An 18,867-nucleotide genomic window follows, 5' to 3' on the forward strand; every position below is an offset into this window, starting at 1 on the left:
CGATACAAATTACGACTTCGTCAGGCTTTCTGTGCAAACATGTAAACGATATTTCTCTAAACGGGGTCTCACGGCTAATCACCGTGACGTTTCAAAAACATACGTACGCCCACGTTACCCCCCCAGACATTTCCCCTTTTGATTAACAGCGAGCACTCCCGCCCGCCAAAGAAGCGATTTACATTTTGGCGAAATTTGCGAAACCGGTCAGCAACCCGGGCCGGCAACCCGGGCGCGTATTAATTAGAGACTCGCCCTTAAAGTACCTGCAAGCCTCGGCCTTAAAGTACGGCCGAGCCGCGGTCGGGCGAATTCAGTGCTCGGATTTCACGTAGTCAGACGCGGTTTAGTGCGCCGTGGGGGTAATTATTCAAGCGGCATCCCTCGTGGCGAGAGTCACGCAAGGGTATGGCGCGAGGGCGACGGCGGGAAGGGGTGTGAACGAGCACCGAGCCGAGCTCTGAGAGAGGGCGCCGAGACGGGTGGGTTTCTGAGCGCGTCATCCATCACTCCCGTAACGTACGCATGTACCCGCGAGTGCCCTGAAATAATTGAGCGCGAGAGAGCGGCGCGAAATCGTTTCTTCCCGGTAAATGCCGCAGCGACTCTGAAATTTCGCCTCGTCTCCCTCTCTCCCTCCCGTTTCCCCCGTGCAGCTACTCGACTCGAGCTACTCTCCCTCTCTGCCTCCGACGTTAGCTCCGACGGCGGAAAAGAAACCCCCCCAGACAAACAGAAAAGCTCTCGAAACTCCACTTTGGAAAATGTTAAATGCGTTTGTGCGCGCCTCAACTATTGCGGTATCTGAAAGCACGTAATTCTCTGACGTTGATGTATGAATCGCGCTATTTTCGCGTATAAATTTATAACACAAATGCACACGCAACAACAACACGCCTGTGTAAACACGTCATATTTTTTTTTTTTTAACGAAACTCTGTTTCATACTTTTTTCCCTCTTTTTATTATAGAGAGAGTGAGATAATATTTAATTATATTAAGTAATACAACAAGTTTCTTGCGTAATAAAATTTATTTGTCGGTGACGAGATGATGTATTTTTCACGGTCAGACTTTAATTACAGCGCGCGAGAATTACAGATCGCAAAATCGTACGTAGTAAGTAAAATGGTGGATAGGGGCTCGTAATACTGACGATGAACGCTTTTGGTCGCATCTCTTCTCCTCTTTCTCTCTATCTCTCTCTTTCTGCTTATCTTTCCCACCTCGATTTTTATTATTCCGGAGCCGTAAGATCAGTATTCTGCAGGAGAGAACAAGGGTTGAGCGGAGGAAGAGTGAGAGAAAAGAAACGAAAGAGCGAAAGATTGAACGTAATAGCGCGGAGAGGAAGGAAGTAGTGTGCGAGAGAGGAACAGGAAAAAACGGACGCTTGGTTACATTCCCGGTTCGGGCTGCTTCGTGCGCGCGCGCGCGCGCTCCCCGGTTCGTTTTATATAAAGCTGCCTACGAAATTAAGAACCTGTAAATTTGCGATCCCGAATTAGTATTCCACCAGACGCCTTCTCGCGCCGTCTGGAAATCGCTGCGAAGTGGAAGGCGCAAGCGAAACGATATCGAGTCGGGGCGAATACAAAGAGAAAGCATTTGTGTCGGAAAGGCAAGCGCGGAGGGAGAAAAAAGGGTGGAAAGCACAGAGAAAGAGCAGAACAGAGCAGAGAGAGAGAGAGAGAGAGAGAAAGCTACTGCTTACGCGGAGCAACCGAAATGGCGTAATCCTCTTTTTTTGAGGGGGGGTCCTTCCTATCACCATTCTGCTTTCCTCCTTCGTTTCGTCTTCCGCGTGCGATACGTGCTTATTTTCGGCGGGCAGAGGGGAAAGGGTAAAAGATCGACGAGTGCGACGCGTAAAAAACGAGCCACCCCCGAGGGATAATCTCGGCGAGAAAAATATCGGCGATCACTCGCAGCCTCGGAGACAGCCTGTACTCCATCGCTCACAACCGTCGGCAATATACTCTCTCTCGCTCGTGATGTGTGTTGCCGCTTATTTAGAGGTTCAACCGGTAATGAGCGGAAATAATATTAATGACGCCGGAAACGCGTAATGGGACGATATCGCGGACGATAAACTGAGATAAGACAGAGAGAGTGCGATATTGCACTCTCTCTGGTCTCGTAGCGGAGTAAAAATACGCTCTGGGTTTAAACCTGTTTGGTAAATTAATTCAGTAGATATTTTTTTTCGAACGTTTTTTGCTTTAATAATTCTTTTTCTGCAAACATAGTTTAAAAACACTACAAAGCTCAAAAACGTTCTGAATCTTATCTGGATCGCGGTTGACGAGATAATATAATTAAGAAGAATCTTTTCCCGCGATTTATATATATAAGCGTAGATTATTTATATATATAAGCGTAAAACAGCCGCGTTAATTTAACGCACAAAACCACGCGCGCGCTGATATTTAATCTTATCAGCTTGTTAACGCGAGTCTTCGTGTTTCTGTGACGAGTAAACTTCTGTTCGCTGTTCGAGAACCCCGCGATATAAAACGAAAGATTTCCAACAATAAAGACATTACGTTCCACATATCCCGAAATAATTGAATACGCGCCGGAGTGAATTAGCGGCGACGTTGAATTAAATATAAGACGCGGGTAAGCCTCGGGGGGCGAGATCGTCGGCGGCGTTTGCTATTAATGTCACCAGCCCTAACCACGGGTCATGGACACCGTTGGAAGGGTGCATTCTTAATCAGGTATGCCTTTCGGTACAACCGCGCGCGCCCCCAAACCGAATGAGATAATAAAGCTGCATCCGCGGGAAACCTTAATAACTTCACGAAATCTGGATCAACTAGTTAACGCGGGCGCGTATTAATAATAGAAAAAAAAAAACCTTTCGAATATAACGAGCGCGTTCACAGAACACCAATCGTGATTTAATCGTCGAGGCAATAATTATCATGGAATTCTAACTCGAAAACTCGCACGTGTAATTACGCTATGATTTCACGCGATTGATTGGAATTCTCTCGTATAAAGTTGGCACTACACGCACATCACTTGGGAGGGAGAGGTGTATATATATATGTGATACAAATGTAATAATTTCAAATATATCATTTGATATATTATCTAATAGTTTTACTTGCTTTTTATTTAATTGTTATTTTATACATCTAATATTTTTCTATTAATTCTTCTATTTTTTTCTTCGTATTGTCTGAAAAGCATATCGTTTCGCATCTCATCGTAATGCACATCAAATCTTAGGAGGGGAACGAAGTTTCTTAAGAAATCACCCGCGTCGTCGCGATCAACGCGCGCTGCGAATCATATATATATATGTATATACCGTGACAAATTTACTTTCTCCCATTCGCGCAATCCAATGGGACAACCGCATCGCCGGGCGCGCACGGCACAAAGGGTGAGCGATGATGAATTGGATGCAACTCCGCATCCCCTTGGCGGTGCTCCCCCCAAGGGTTTCTGACGTGTCCGATGTACTACGCACGGCTCGCACACACATACATACGTAAAAGTACGTGACATTTGCTCGTGCGCGATTTCGTGGGTGCATGCACGGGCTGCTTAACGATTCGCCCGGTTTTTGCGCCCAGTGGCGGCAGTGACTCACGTTCGCACATGTGCCGCACATAGCCAACACGCTAACGGCCGCAAGTCGGCGAATTCTGAAATTAAATTACGAATTACGAGCACGGCGGCGGCAACTTCGAAGGGGCGGCTTGCGCGCGCGAGACTTTACGACTTGCAGTTACTTCCTCAGCGACGAGCTCTCTCTCGGCGGGCAACGCGCGCGCGGAGGGCAAACGACGCAGCTGGGGAAAGAGGCTTCGAAATGACTCGCTTACGAGACGACCTTTAAACTCACCCCGGGTTTTTTCATCCAAGTCCGCACATCCGGTTCTTCCGCCGCTACCCATATAACGCGCTCCCTCCTGTCTGAAAGAAAATTTATCGAAATTGTTAATCGCGTTTCTCTTTCCTCTCCTCTCTCTTCCTCTCTTCATCTCTTTATAAATATTTAACGATGTTTAACGATTTTTTTTACAACATCTTCAAAAATGATTCTTCGTATCTTCGCGTCAGCGAAGGTAGCTGTTTTTAAGAAAATACACGCAAGAGTTGAAATAGAACAACTGAATTTACGTTTAATTGCCGGAAAATGTTAATTTAGTGTACGAACGTTGGCAAAAAGGAGGAGAATTTCGAGAGAAATTTAATTAACATAAAAGTCAATTAGACCATTAAATCAGATTTAAAAAATTGCATTAAATTTTATGAATCGCGGAATTATGTGCAAGGCTAATGTTCCAAAGGTCGAGAATTATTTTTTTGCGTCGAAAAGAATTTCGTAAAAATGATTCAGATAATTTTATAAGCGCTTTGTGTGTGTTTCGCGAATATGAAAAAATTCATTTTTTCCCGGAGAGAGAAATTCTCATATTATTTGCTTGCGCGCGGTAACTTCCGTAAGGGCCGACAACGTGTTCGGCGGATGTGCAGCCCTCAGCGGCGCCCAACTTTAATGTCCGACACCGTCAGTCGTTAGATTGATGTAGCGGCATCAGTTGAGTATTAACCCGAAATGAGCGTATAATGGCGGCGTCGGGTATTTGATGCCCGTGCTCAGGACGCAACGTATGGTATTTGCTCGTATGTAGCTTCTACGAGGATATTGGGCTTACATTATATATATATACGTCGTTCATATAGTTAAAATTAAACGATATATCGATATGCCCATATGTTCGCGGTGTGTCTCCACGTTGCGCATATATGACACAATGCACTCAAAGATATTATCGAAATTTAATTTATTTAAATCATATCTCACCACGTCCGTCATTTCGGTTGAAGGTGAACTGTGAAACGAGAAATCTAAAATACATATATCAAGATTTTACGTGCAATTCATTTATGCATATACTTCTTCATTTTCGTTAAACATTCTTCTTCATTTTCGTTTTATTATATATATTAGCACAATACAGGCGCTACGCGCAAGCATTTGTTATTTTTATTTTAACGTGTTGTGCTAATGAACACAACCTGTCGCCGCGATGTGACAGCTACTATATACGTCTTATAAACCATATAATACATATATGAAAGATGTCAAAAATAACACATGAAAGTCAAACTCGAACAATAGTGACAGGAAGAAGTGGGAAAAACAACACGTGACTAGAGTCACGTAACTTTAGTCACGTTTTTCATGCTTTGTTCTGTTTCTCTATGTGTTGGCGAGTACTCTGACATTTCAGTCCAGTTTTTAAAGACACGTGATTAAAGTACAGTCATGTACTTTAGTCACGTGTTATTTTCCCTCTCTTCCCTGTTCACGTGACTAAAGTACAGTCACGTAACTAAGGTCAGTTACCTCGCCGCGGTCACGCGATCGAGGTCAGTGACCCCGCCAAGGCCGCGCGGCCGAGGTCAGTGACCCTCCACCCACCAAGGCCGCGCGCCCGAGGTCAGTGACCCCGCAAGGTCGCGCGGCCGAGGTCAGTGACCCCGCCAAAGTCAAATGGATTTTTTTATATAGAATAACGCCAACGAGGTTACAATTTTGTCTCTTGAATGTAATAATTGAGTTCGCCAAAACGTAATTTTTTAATTGATCGGCCGAATTAATTTGTCGTATATATCCAAGTTTCCACCAGGTGGTTATATCAAGTACACACGTATTTGTTCGAGTAAAATCACAGGATAAAAAACAAACTTTAAAAATACAACGCAATTGAATCAACAAACAAACCCTTTCACTGTAGTCTCCTTCGGCAGTTTCGTTCTGAGAAATGGCGCGGCGGACGATCGATATTGCGATAAAGATTCGAAGTGCAAACGATTTTTTTTCTCTCTCTTTCTCTCTCTTTCTTCCTTCCAGTTTTCTATTGGCTCTCTATCGCATAGTGTAAATATGTATAGAATTTCGAGCACGTGTTTGTATATGTCCGCGCACAGAGGGCCGAAGAAAAGTCTCGATTCTTAAAATTCCCGATGCGGGGGTGCCCGACCGCAGGCTCGGGGCGATATTGGAAAAGCTATCGACGCCTTCTCATCTACTCGCGCCCGGCATTCAACGCGAACTGGACGAAATATTCGGACGCAATTTCTTTATGATAATTCGATTTATCCGTCGACCGCGCGTCAGCGTCAAGTGCATCGGCTCCGTCGTCGTCGTCGTCGTCGTCGTCGTCTCGTAAAGGCGCCATACCATTACATATCTAGCGTACCTACCTATACCCAACTCTACCTACGCGATCTCGCGAATAGCCTCTCATACTTTTTATTCTGCAAATGGCCGAACCTCTCTTATTCGCCCATATTGCCGGGAATAGGAGCCCGCGGCCCGATAAAGAATCCCGGCCCCGCCTTTCGTGAATTCATTTCTAGCTGGCACCGCGGAGAGTACGCTGCTATACCTCTCGAAGATTCATGAAAATTGATCGATCTGTTGCCTCCGGCGAAATTTCGCGCACGAAATATTCCCTTATCGGCGAGCCCTGAGATGTTTATTCTGAAACCCCTTGCACTGGACAACACACACGAAGAGAGAGAGAGAGAGAGAGATAGAGAGAGAGAGAGAGTGCAACGTTTTACTAATGTGTTCGGGTTAATATTTGAGCTGAAAATCGATTACTTTGTGTCTCGCGTACGCTTGCCCTCGCAAATAAATGAAGCGATTATAACTCGGCATACAGAATCACTTTCTGATACGATTAATAGAGCGAATATGTCATGTTAAAGCGATATGTGTCGAGATTTTGTAGCTCTGAATGCGCGCGTATTATTTTATAATATATATTTTTGTTTTTCGAATATAAACGCGTCGGAATATTTTTCATGAATTATGAGTAATCCGCGCGCACATATATCTTTCAGGGAGAGCCGAAAACAATCTCCTAATAGCAATTCTTACTTCCTTCATCGACTGTTACTTCCAAACGGTTGAGCCATTCGCCAAGCTCCGGTCATGTACATGTATATAGTATATATATATATATATATATATTTCGTTCATAATCCATCCCGTATCAATTTATCTTAAGCGTATCGAATCGTATCCGTGAGTGTCTTTCCCTTCTCTTATTTTCCCGTTTCCCCGGCTTCCCCCATCTCATCCTGTCGTTCTGGCGCGAGCGACGTTATCCGATTATTTCCGACCGCCATTTTCCACGGGTCCCACAATGCATCTTTCGATTGCGACGAGTCTCGATTGTATTTTCGTAAGTGATATTTGCTGAGAAAACTTTGGCCACTTCACTCTAATTGTTTCTCTCTCTCTCTCTCTCTCTCTCTCTCTCTCTCTCTCTCTCTCTCTCTCTCTGCGTCGCTGCGCGCTGGAGCGAAATCCATCACGGTGAATAAATATCCTCCCAAATAGACGAAAAATCTGTTCCACTTCCACGAAACCGCGATATTTTCTTCCGCGTTTGACATACATTTTTAAACTTCCATCTTTCGTCATTTCAGATTGAGAGTAAATTGATAGAATTTTAGATTGTAATAACCGCGAATTGCTTAATGAAACGTCGAAAATTTTATTGCGCGCCGTCTCTCGTGTTTTTTTTTTTTTTTTTTTCACGCGAAAAAGCATCATGTACAAATTTTGTTTTACATATATTTTGTACATATTAATTGCCAAAGTTTTGCTCCGAAGTCTCGAAATTAAACTATTGCCCGGGCAGTAACGAATATGATTTATTACCGTCTCTAAAGTTTGACGAGACGTCGTAATTAATTCTACGATAGTCAAGAGGTATTTCAGGCTCTTCACTAGAAATGAACGTTGCCAGGTTCGCTAATAGGATGCATTCATGGTTCGATGCGCAATTAAGGATAATTTGGAAAGAGTGCTCGTATCAATTCACCGGCATATTTTCCGTCGTGTCGCGAAACTCGCGAATTGACGGCAAAAAGAGAGAGAGAAAGGGAGGGAGAAAGAGAGAGAGAGAGAGAGAGAGTAAAGCGAGATAAATGAAGCGGTTTACTATCGCTCGTATAAATCGGTAACGTAATTACGCTCGGTGTTGAGAGGAGATTACAGGGTGTTACGGCTTACGTGTACGTCGAATAAAACGCGGATACGTGGCGGTTATTAGAGGAACCGGCACCGTTTTGCGTCACAAGTTGCTAATTAGTTCGCCAGATGGACAAACCGTTTTGCGGCGATATTGGCTCAGTTAGGTACTAAGTCCTCGTATATTGCCGAGTTGCGAAACGGACTTTAACCGACGTCGTTTGTATCTCGATTTTCGTTGGTCGAGAGGAGAAAGGCGAGGGAAGAAAAAGCAGAACGCGGCATACTCGAGCACAGTTATTAGTTATTAATGCTTAATCGATAACTGCATGTAACTGCAATTTTCATCAAATCTAACGATACTATGTATATGTGACTCTTAATTATAAAATACTACATAGTATATATTTTTGTCTGAAGCAACGTTCTTGCCACTCTTGTCTCGATTAATTTCGAGATAACAAATAGCGCGACATTGTATTGCAAGATCGATACTTCGTTCGACATCACGCGACGTTTTTCGTACGTCGTAAAAAAAGTCATCTCATCTTCGGTCATTGATGTTTTGAGAATGTGCGGCGCGGATGGAGTTTCCGGACTTGCGTATACGAGGAATAGCCGGTTATACGTCGAACCGGCCGGTCGAACCGGCTTGGAAATAGTTTCCGGAACTAATTTACTCACGAGGGTCAGCATCTCGTCGCCGCCGCCGCCGCGTCTCCTCGAATATCCTCTTTATTTCACGTTCGGGCTATCGCCCTTCGAAATCGCTGCGGTCGCGAAGAGTGAACTTCGGATGTAACACCCTCGGATCCATTTCCCGACTACGCGGACCAATATTATCTTTGATCCGACGTCGTCAACCATAGCAGTCCTCCGGAGTATAGTTCGAATACCGAGAATTCCTCGCGCTGTGCCCGGCCGCGCGGAAACATATGATTACTTGCGATCGAATCACTGTGCTTAGTGCACATCTAATATATATCTCTCTCTCACTCTCTCTATCTCTCTCTCTCAATAATTTTTCCACAATTTTGTACAGAATTATCCTCCGTTATTGAGTCGCTTTAATTTACAATTTTAACGAAAGCGATTCTCAGTTTTTTAATTTTTTAATTTAATTGCAATTCCAGGTGAAGATGTGGAACCGCGACTCCGACAAGGAGTAACCATCGAGGTACATGAAAGAAGGACATGAACTACTCGCAAGGTAAGACACTTTTCAGATAACATACGTTTAATGTAAAAAATGTTTAAAAAATATTTAACTTCGAAAATATTACTCAAAGGCGGCAAAGATGAAAGTCATCGATATTTTCATGTGTGTGTGTATATATATATATATATATATATATATATATACATACATACATATGTACATATGTATGTATATCTATCGAATCGAATTCGCCGTGGGTTTGTCCCCGTCCGATTTCCAAGCCCCGGCGAAGTGAGCGGAAGGCGGTTCCGAAACAGTTCGGAAATTCACTCAACTAATCAAATACCGCTAAAACCGCTAAACAAGTTAGGTTAGCAATCTACGTGCTCCGAATGGCAACTCCGAACTGCTGCGGCTGCGAAGCGCGAAAACGCTCGCGACTGCCTCCGCAATCCGCACGCCGTCTTCGCTCTCTCATCCACCTACATTCCTTAACGAGAGGAAACGACTCGACGCAGACGTGTACAGATCGCCTAATCGACGGTCCGAATCTCGCGATTGCAGGTTTTGACTTGTGTCCGTCGTGTCATCGGTCGGTTCGATATATATATATATATATATGTATATATATAAAAGCGATCAATAGACGCTTGCAGCGGACTTTCCAATTTAGACATTCAAAACGTTTTTAAAATCAAAAGCAGTTCTAATCACGTTTAGTTTTAATTCATTAAAAATGCTATCTGACGTGTCTCTCAATATTTGATCTTAAACAACATTTATATTTAAACATTTACAGACGACACGAAAAGTTGTCTCACACAGATATCTATTTTTGTGAAAAATTCACCAATCTATTTCGCGCCGTCGCCTTTGTTTAATACGGCCACAATTAAATAGCAATATTTCGAGTAAAAAATTTATTATACGCGCAAGTGAAACGAACAGGGGAGACATTTTAATTATCTATTTATGCGCTATAAGACTTTCTATTTATGAATGCGCGCCATGTGCGTGTACACACACTGCCGAGAATCAGATAGCCAATCGGAATATCCCCGAGGGTGCGGGGACACGTGCTGTTGTCCCGAAGCGAAGATGTTTTCTACCGCGACCCCTATTTTGTGGACCCCTAATTGTTCTCATATTCGACACGTCGCACGTTATCTACCTGTCCGTGGCGGAAAAGCCACACGGGAGATGTACTCCCGGTAATGTCTAAGAACCTCTCTCTCTCTCTTTTTCTCTCTCTCTCTCTTCGGCCATTCACATGCAAATCTACGCTGAGTCGGCTATTAAGTTCGCCACGGATGAGCGGATCCGATATACAGAACGGGGCCACTGACTCCCGGTTGCGTCCTTTGTCGTTGGCGACGCCTCTCGCCGAGACATTTTTGTCTCGTTCGCTATTTTACGGAGAATATGTATACACACACACACACAGACATATACCTTTTTGAATGAAGAAGAGCGTACAAATTAGTCGGATCGTTAGTGAAATCCATATTAACGAGAGACGCGTCGGTTTCTCCCTTTAATGGAGAAACGCACTCGGGATTCCCATGTTAATTCCAATCCTCCCTCACGTCTTTCCGACGAAACGCACAAAGAGGAAAGTCGCGGCGGGGTCCCGTGTATTCTTTTGTTGCGGTAATACTCTCAACCAAACAAGTCCTCCTGAATATTTTAAACATATTTCACGGAAACGCATAAATACCCCCCGACCGAAAGGATATTTCTTTTCTCGTCGTTGCGCGAGAGAACGGAGAAGAATGGGGTGTGTATGCGCGTCGACCGAGAGTCGCGACTCGAGAAACGAAGATAAACCATCTGCATGTTTAAACCTTTAAACTACTTGACAACGTTTAAAAAAAACGCGAACAAAAGGAACTGATTAGCCTACGTAATTGAAACGTGAAAGAGAATAACGAAGCAAATTGAGACTACACAAGTGCGAGAAAAACAAAATGTAAAACCTGACATTCGCGGTTTTTACACAACTTTTTCACAAGGCAATATCTTTCTCCTCGAGGATAATAGCGACGCGTGATCCCTTAAATAGGTGTATGTGTATGTGTGTATGTATGTATGTATGTATGTATGTATGTATCGCCGCGCCAACCCTCTTTCATTTGGGAAACGGTACCGTCGATTACGACTTCCTTTCGGGGGTTGAAAAGGAAATATAGAAAAGCGACACGTATATACACAGTCGGCCGCCGAATACAGGGCAAATAATGAATTTAGCCCGTTTTAAAGAGGTTATTGACGGAATCCATTCCCGCGCGCGCGGTCCTAAACGCATGGCCGATCGAGCGAGAGAAGACCGTTTGGTCTTCTCCATCCCTCGCGTTCTCTTTTCCTCCTCCCTCCGTTTAACGTAATTACGAATCTCGTTCTCCCGTTCGGTCAAAGAGGACCTGAATATATTTCCATTTCGCAATATTTTCTCTTTCCTGCGTGTGCGCGCGCGCGCGCGTCAGGTCGATATTTATTCAGACGTTCGCCCGCACCGTTCGTCGAACGAATATCCGCCGTAAACCAACGTTAGTGTCAAGAGTTATCGCATAACGTCGGTCCCGACGAGTATCGCGTTCGCGCGCGCGGGGCTACCATTTCATCCAATTTGCAGCACTACACAGAGTGCATTGAATGGATTGCGTCGTAACGCGCGGCGTTATCGATGTAAATTCACGGAGGAATTGTTCCGAACCGCTCAGAGCGAGATTATGCACTTGTTTATTGCGATAAATAGCGCGGATGAAACTGTACGCGAAAACATCGCGGAATAAAATGTAAAATAAATATTCCGCGATACAATAAAAAAAAAAAAAAAATATATATATATATATACACATATGTATGTGTATGTACATGTATATTTATTCGGAGGAGTGTAAAGATATTTTTCTCCGCAAGCGAAAAATTTACAATTTTTAACGAGCTCTCTTTGTTTCTTCATTTTTGTGACTTTTCGAAATATTATTACGGGGTTACGGGAGGGGGATGCGGAAGAAGATTCGCGCGAGAGAATAAACTGCAATATTTTTCTCTCAGCCTTGTCTGAGAAATTGGCGATAATCCACCGTCGCGCGTCTTACGAATTAACTCTCGATGCAAGCGTCGTTCTCCCTTGGGAGGAGGTGCGCGCGAGTCAGACAGCGGGGAAAGAAACGCCGCCGCCCTCTTCATCCGCCTCAACCATCCGGCTTATATATTGTAAATACCACGTAATCTGATGACCTCCCGGCGACGGTCCCTTCATTACCGGCGCGGGTGCCATTGTTCCGTAGGTATAATTGAATTCCCAAGGCAGCCGCTGCCGCCAGCTAACCCTCATCCTCTCGACATCAGCGATCCGAGAGAACCGCCGATTCCACGTTGGAACTCTACGAGACCCTGATTTACCCCATTCAGTCGGGAATAATGCGATATCTCGTCCCCCGAAAGCCACGTCGAACCTCACTTGAAAGGAGAGATAGAGAGGGAGAGAGCGAGAGAGAGATAGAAAGGGTGGAGAGGAGATAGTGTGTGTGTGAGAGAGAGAGAGAGAGAGAACGAGGGGGTCATTTGGGCAGGAGCGGGTTAGTCTAAGCTCGTACACGATTCCGAATGTCCATCCGTTCGCCGCCAAAGTCTTCCGCTCGTCTCTGCCGAATGTCGCTTCCCCACTTTGAAAGCGCACGAGCGCCAACAATGGATTCTATCGATGCGCTCGGGAATTGGTCGATAATTCGAAACTGAACGCGCGGCTCCACCGAGTTGTGTGTTCCGCGTAATTTCAGCTCCGGGCATGGAGATTGTCGGAATTGCTCTCTGAACCATACAAATTTAATACGAAATCAGCTCGCACGTAAGGCACGCGCACCACCAGCGCTCTCTCTATCTCTCTCTCTCTCTTTCTCTCTCTCGTGTAATATGGGTAAGTTAACAAATAATGCATTTGTGCGGCTATTTTCGTCATAAGCAGCGCGCACAGGAGTGTCCCGAATTTATCGTATTTTTTTTTACACGCGTACATTTTTCAACTAATTTACGGTGCAGTTTTTCTGATAATTCCGAGCCAACGGGTTTTTTTTTTTTTTTCCCCGAAGTTCAAACAATCGGGAGCACAGCTTTTACGGCATGCCTTTGAAGCGCGAGCCACAAAGGCGAAAATAAATCACGTTTCATAATTAACAAGTTCGGTTTTTTAATCCGCTTCGTAAAATGATATTAGTGTTGCCCCAGTGATGTTCGTCGTGTTACATAATATAAATTTTCCACGGATGGCAGCTGGCGATCGTTAAGTTCTTAATAGTCGTCTCTTAAGTGTCAGAGCGATCGTCTCACTGGTTGGTAAATTACTAGTTTGACTTGCGCTAAAGTATATTTCCGCTTATATTTCATTTCCAAGAGGTTTGGCCGTCAATAATTCAACGCTCAACTGTCTCTCCCGATATCAGACTTTTAACCGCGTGAACCGCGCGCGCGCACACGCTCTGCGGAACACACACGCAACGCAATAAATATTTGACTTTGACGTTAACATATTAAAATTATCATCAAGCTCTCTCTCTCAAAGCTCAACTTTTCGATCCGATATTATCCGCGTATAAATATATAAAACCTCACCCATGCATAAAAGTCATAAATTCATAAGAGAGCAGCACTCTGTTGAATATTTTACTTCTCTTTCTAGGAAAAAAGAAGAAAAAAATATACATGTTAAACTGAAATTTTATTTTCCAATTTAAGTCGATCGCGATGAGTTTTGAAATTTCTTGCTTGACCGATCGAAAGAGAGAAATTGAAATGTTGTTCTCGACAGAGTGAGTTCTCGTCATATTTTCGAGAATATCTCTCGTGTTTCCTTGCGCTCCGTCCGCACTCCGTCGATCATCGCGAAAATTAGACGATCGACATCGTCGTCATTCGTCACGATGCGCCGACTGTCAGAAGAGAAGATGGTAACAAAGCGCGTGACATGTCTGGCCGGCGTAACATAGCCGCGGACGGCGTTTGCTAATCGCAAGCATCGGAAGGCCCCCGCGTCGCGGTATTTTCAGAGACTGGGGGATCATCCACGGTATCCTGAATGTTATCCGGTCTGTCACGTCCGCCTTTCCAGAAACCCTGTCGGTGACTATGAATAACAATGTCGATAATGCGTCGACGTCGCCGCACGCGTTGTCCGTAATTAACGCTCGTCAGAGAGGTGGTCGCTTTTTCTCTATGCGTCGTCGCGTCTCCGATGTTATGGTATGATCTTGACGTCGGGGGTGCCTTTACGTCCATTTTACGGCGGCGGACACTGACGGACCGTACGTGTCCCTCGAATTCCCGCACGACCAACTAACTCTGTAGTAATGTATTCGCCCTCATCCTCTTTCCCTCCCCCTCTCTCTCCTCTCTCTCTCTCTCTCTCTCTCTCTCTCTCTCTTCTACGTCACCATAGAAACACAACGCGGAAAGCTCAACCCAAATCAAGAGCTCTTATGCGCAACATCACAAAGAGACGTAGAGTTATATACGTATAACAATGTTCACTTCTCTTCCTCTCTCGCGCAAATATTGTACACTTCAATATCTATTTTAATATTATTTACGAGCAAACACAATATGCATTAAACGCGTCAACTTGGCACGAAATATATACAATTTCTACACTCGTTTGATCGTAATTCAATAATTTCGCGATATTAAATTAACCGCCATTATAATTCCTTTCAAACTTGCCTTTCACAATTGCGCAAACCGATCATTTGTGCGGAAGGTGCACATACACACACACATATACACACATACAGATGGTTCGTACGCATAAACACAACGGCGACGCTGCAGGTGCCCTGTCACGGTCATGACTGATGACCGACATTACGATTTGTCAATAACAATTGTCCCGGGCATAACCGCCCCGCGCGCAAACTGCAACTGATGGCTAACATCGATTGTCCACGTCGACGTAACTGTCCGCCACCCGGAGTGACCCATAACGCATCCGCACCAAAAATCTGCCGCGGACAGCCGGGCGCGAAAACGGATTCGGCCCCGGCAACGTTGTCGCGGCCGGGATGTACCATGCGACGACGTCCATGCGAACACACGCGGCCGATCATTTTGCAGCACTGCCAATTTTTGTGTATTTTTTCCTTCCCCCGGTTCGGGGGGTTTTTTTTTTTTTTTTTGTTTTTTTTCCTAACAATCGAGGGTCAATCCGCGCGTCAACTCGCCCGCCGCTCAACTGCGTTGAAACGAAAGCTATTGTTCCGTTGGGAAATAACGGGGTTTTTTGTTTATAGTGAAGTGTCTTCTCTCCCGCGACACACAGACCGAACGCGATTTAACATAATCAAAAAATTGCTCCGGCTGCGCGCGCGCGCGCGTTTGTCGCAGAAATCAACGAGGCGATGTCATTCAATGACACATCGAAGTGTAAAAAGAAAATCGGTACTCGTGCATTAAAAAAAAAAAAATAAAAAAACAAAAAAAGACAACCTTATTGTAAAACTCGTGAAAGCGGATAACGGTCGAAAATGTCGGCGTTACCGTCGTTTCCAGCACGCATCTCGAGCGCGGAAAATCCCGTGAGATTTTTTCCTCGGCCACTCGACCGCCCCGTTCTCAACGAGCAGAAGGAAGTGGATGTAGGAAATTCAATTTGATCGCCGACACGATTTTCGATTGGCAGACAGCTCGAGAACACGTGTGTGTCTGCGACGAAGGTAGAGAGAGAGAGAGAGAGAGAAAATGAACGGGACCGAGTCTGTAACGAGTCGCATTGTGCGACTGAGGAGATCTTTCTCATCTCCCTCGGTATACTCTCCTCTTCTCCTCTCTCTCTCTCTTTCTCGCTTTCGTTTTATTTCTCGTGGTGGATTTATCGTCTGTTCGCTCTCGCGGATGTACGCAGCCTCGCCAAGGCGAGCGCTTCTCTCCCAGAAGAAACGGTCAGTGTCCCTCCGTGCACTATTTTTCTTTCTCTGTTTGATTTACAGGCGCTCGGAAGACTTATGCGCGCCCGCTTGAATTCTTTATTCGAAGCATTATAATCTAAGAGACGCGATAATAGAAGTAGGAAAGAATTCAATTGAGAAATTGTGTGATGCGCGCATACGCACGAGATATATATATACGCGCCTCGGTCTGTTAGAGCTTTCAAATGTTTGATTTTAAACACAATGGAAAATTTACTTGTTGCCTATTTGCCGCGTGTTTTCACAATTCTCATGTGTGCCAACTCGCGCGCTTATATTTATTTACTCTGATAAATGCGCTCGTATCAAACATCACGTTTCGTTTTGAAATTTGTTTGAACGCAAACACGAAAGGGATTGACCGTGGCTCGGCGAGGAAAAAAAAAGAAACAATATCCTCCAAGCAGAGGCCCGTCTTGGTTAAATGGCTAAGCTCTCTTCTTCTTCGTAGTCCGTTTCGATTCAGACCGCGTGAGGTTCAAATGAAACCTGCAAGGACCGCGCGGCGCGATTCGTGATACGTCTCGGAAGCGAAACGGACAGACAACGTAGGCGAGCCTCTGTATCTGGTGGAGGTTAACGTTCACCAGACCCGAGCTGAAGAGGACCCCCGAGTACCGGAGGCGTGCTCGAGGGCCTCTATTGAATTAACTCCATTCACCAAATTGCTCTCGCATTATGCCGGATCACGCCTGAGCTAACCTCCTGAGCGCACAATCTCTCTGTCACAAACGGCGGCGTCACCGAAGACGACGTTGTATAGTTGACGATTGAGATTCGCGTCCGCTCTCAGCGGTAATGCGCGCTGCACTCTGTGTATGCGTGTGTGTGTGTGTGTGTGTGTCTGTCTCTCTTTCTCTTTGTGACTCATCAAAGCTAGTTTTTTTTTTTTTGCAGAGGGAACGTCTTTCGCGCGTCCTTTAAACATTTTCTTCGCCGAGGATTCGGTTCAGCCGCCGTGTCGTCTTGTTCGTTATCGGAGAAGAATATCGGAATATCGGAAAATTTAATTGTGCCGAAGTATTGGATTTCCACACAGCGAGAGGAGAGAGAGAGAGAGAGAGAGAGAGAGGAGGGAAGGAAGAAGCAAAGAGGAGAAAGACGGTTATAACGTTGATTGGTTAAGAGAAGTAACCGATAAAATTAGGCAAAAAAGTCTTTTGTTCCTTTTGTTGACTATATAAGCGGTGTAGTACCACTCTCGCGTGCATTTCGAGCCAATAATTGGTAGTTGCGCATCGATTGCGCTAGTAAAATTATTAATTGGTCGCTTTTAAAACAATATATAGCGACGAGGAAGGAATGTTAAGAGGGCAACTATTATACCAGGGTAGCAACTTCGAGCGAGCAAGAAAGTCCGAGAAAATCTTCTTTCGCAAATGATCTCGTTGTTGTACCCTCCTTCCCCTCCACTCTCTTCTCGCTCCACTCTAACGGGGCATCTTTGGGATGGCACCGTTGAAAGAGTTTCCGCGAAATACCGCCATGTCGGGCGGAAGGATCTCCTTCGAGGGTTTTTCTCTCGAGCAAGTCTGACGAGAAGTTAGTGTTATTACCGTCATTGGAGGTGTCCAGAAAGCGTCTCTTATGTGCGGCCCTTAATTTACCCGAAAGCTCGTCCAGCAATTCTCGGCAAATTTAGAGCTCCTCGGCCTAAAACTTACGATCGCACACGCTTGTGAGTCGCGAATGTTTTTTTCTCTTTTTGTCGAGAAACGATATCATAACAGTAACGACGTCAATTTATTAACAGTCGCTGCTGCTCATGCCGCACTTACGCGTGGGAATGTTACGTGTAATACCGTATCTAGTATCTCGCTCGCGGTGAGGACGCGATGTGTAACTCTGATAACACGTCTACGCTCATGTAAATTTCAATGAAGTCGTTGGAAAAGACGCATTGAAACGTACTTTATTAAACAGCAAACGTATACGGGTATATATCGGGGGAGGGGGGGGGGAAACTCTTATATTTATCTGCCAGTTCGTAAATAGCGCGCAGTTAAAGTTCGTAATGAAATCTAAATGGCGACTCTCTGTGTTGCCCGAGGCCAACTGGGCAATTCCAACGGTAGCGCTGACCACTCGGCGGCAGGTAACGTTACGAGGGGGCTCTTATCGAGCGCGCGCCCTGAGTGCAGGTGACTAATCCATCCTTTCTGCCCGCTCACTGGTGCAGCAACGCACCCCGCGGACTTACAGATTAATCTTCCATAGCGAACGGCCCGTCAAGAACGGGACATAATTAATGAACGTAATTAGACGGGTAATACGCTATAATGTAACGTTTTTGTTTTGTTTGTCTGAAAGAAACGGGTGGAAAGATTATATATAACATATCCGTAAAAAAAAAACTGAACGCGAAATGAGAAAAGAGTAAATTACATTTCGATGTATGTAAATAAATAATAATAGCGCGGATCACACCATTTTATTTTAAACTCAATTAAAAAATTTAATTACCAACTTTAATTATAAAAGTGTGTTGAAACACACTTTTATTTTATTTTAGTTTTATATCAAATTAATGTTTTTTGTTTTTTTTGTTTTCAAAGTAATATTTTTTCAAATAAAAACGTACAGTTATATTGAAACACAAATTTGAAACAAACGTGATTTGCACTACGTGCTATATCTGCCGGAATAATTATTTTACACGTAAGTAAAATATCATGATTTGCACATAATAGCAATGAAATAATATTTTATATCCCGTTGAATATATATATATA

The 18,867-nt window shown here is 44.4% G+C and overlaps 1 protein-coding gene across 3 annotated transcripts in view; it reads left to right on the forward strand.

Moving 5' to 3' along the window:
* The window catches only part of LOC109853826 (teneurin-m), a 535,016-nt gene that overhangs the window by 148,073 nt on the left and 368,076 nt on the right, over nucleotides 1-18,867 (forward strand). For all 3 annotated transcript variants that reach the window (XM_020426316.1, XM_020426317.1, XM_020426318.1), the window contains exon 2: nucleotides 9,151-9,227. In XM_020426316.1, coding sequence (XP_020281905.1) covers nucleotides 9,212-9,227 — 16 coding nt within the window. In that variant the 5' untranslated portion in view covers nucleotides 9,151-9,211. The remainder of the gene's footprint in view (nucleotides 1-9,150; nucleotides 9,228-18,867) is intronic.

Source organism: Pseudomyrmex gracilis, unplaced genomic scaffold (genome assembly GCF_002006095.1).
Source record: "Pseudomyrmex gracilis isolate BER0280 unplaced genomic scaffold, ASM200609v1 scaffold_55, whole genome shotgun sequence".
In the NCBI taxonomy this organism is placed as follows: Eukaryota; Metazoa; Arthropoda; class Insecta; order Hymenoptera; family Formicidae; genus Pseudomyrmex; species Pseudomyrmex gracilis.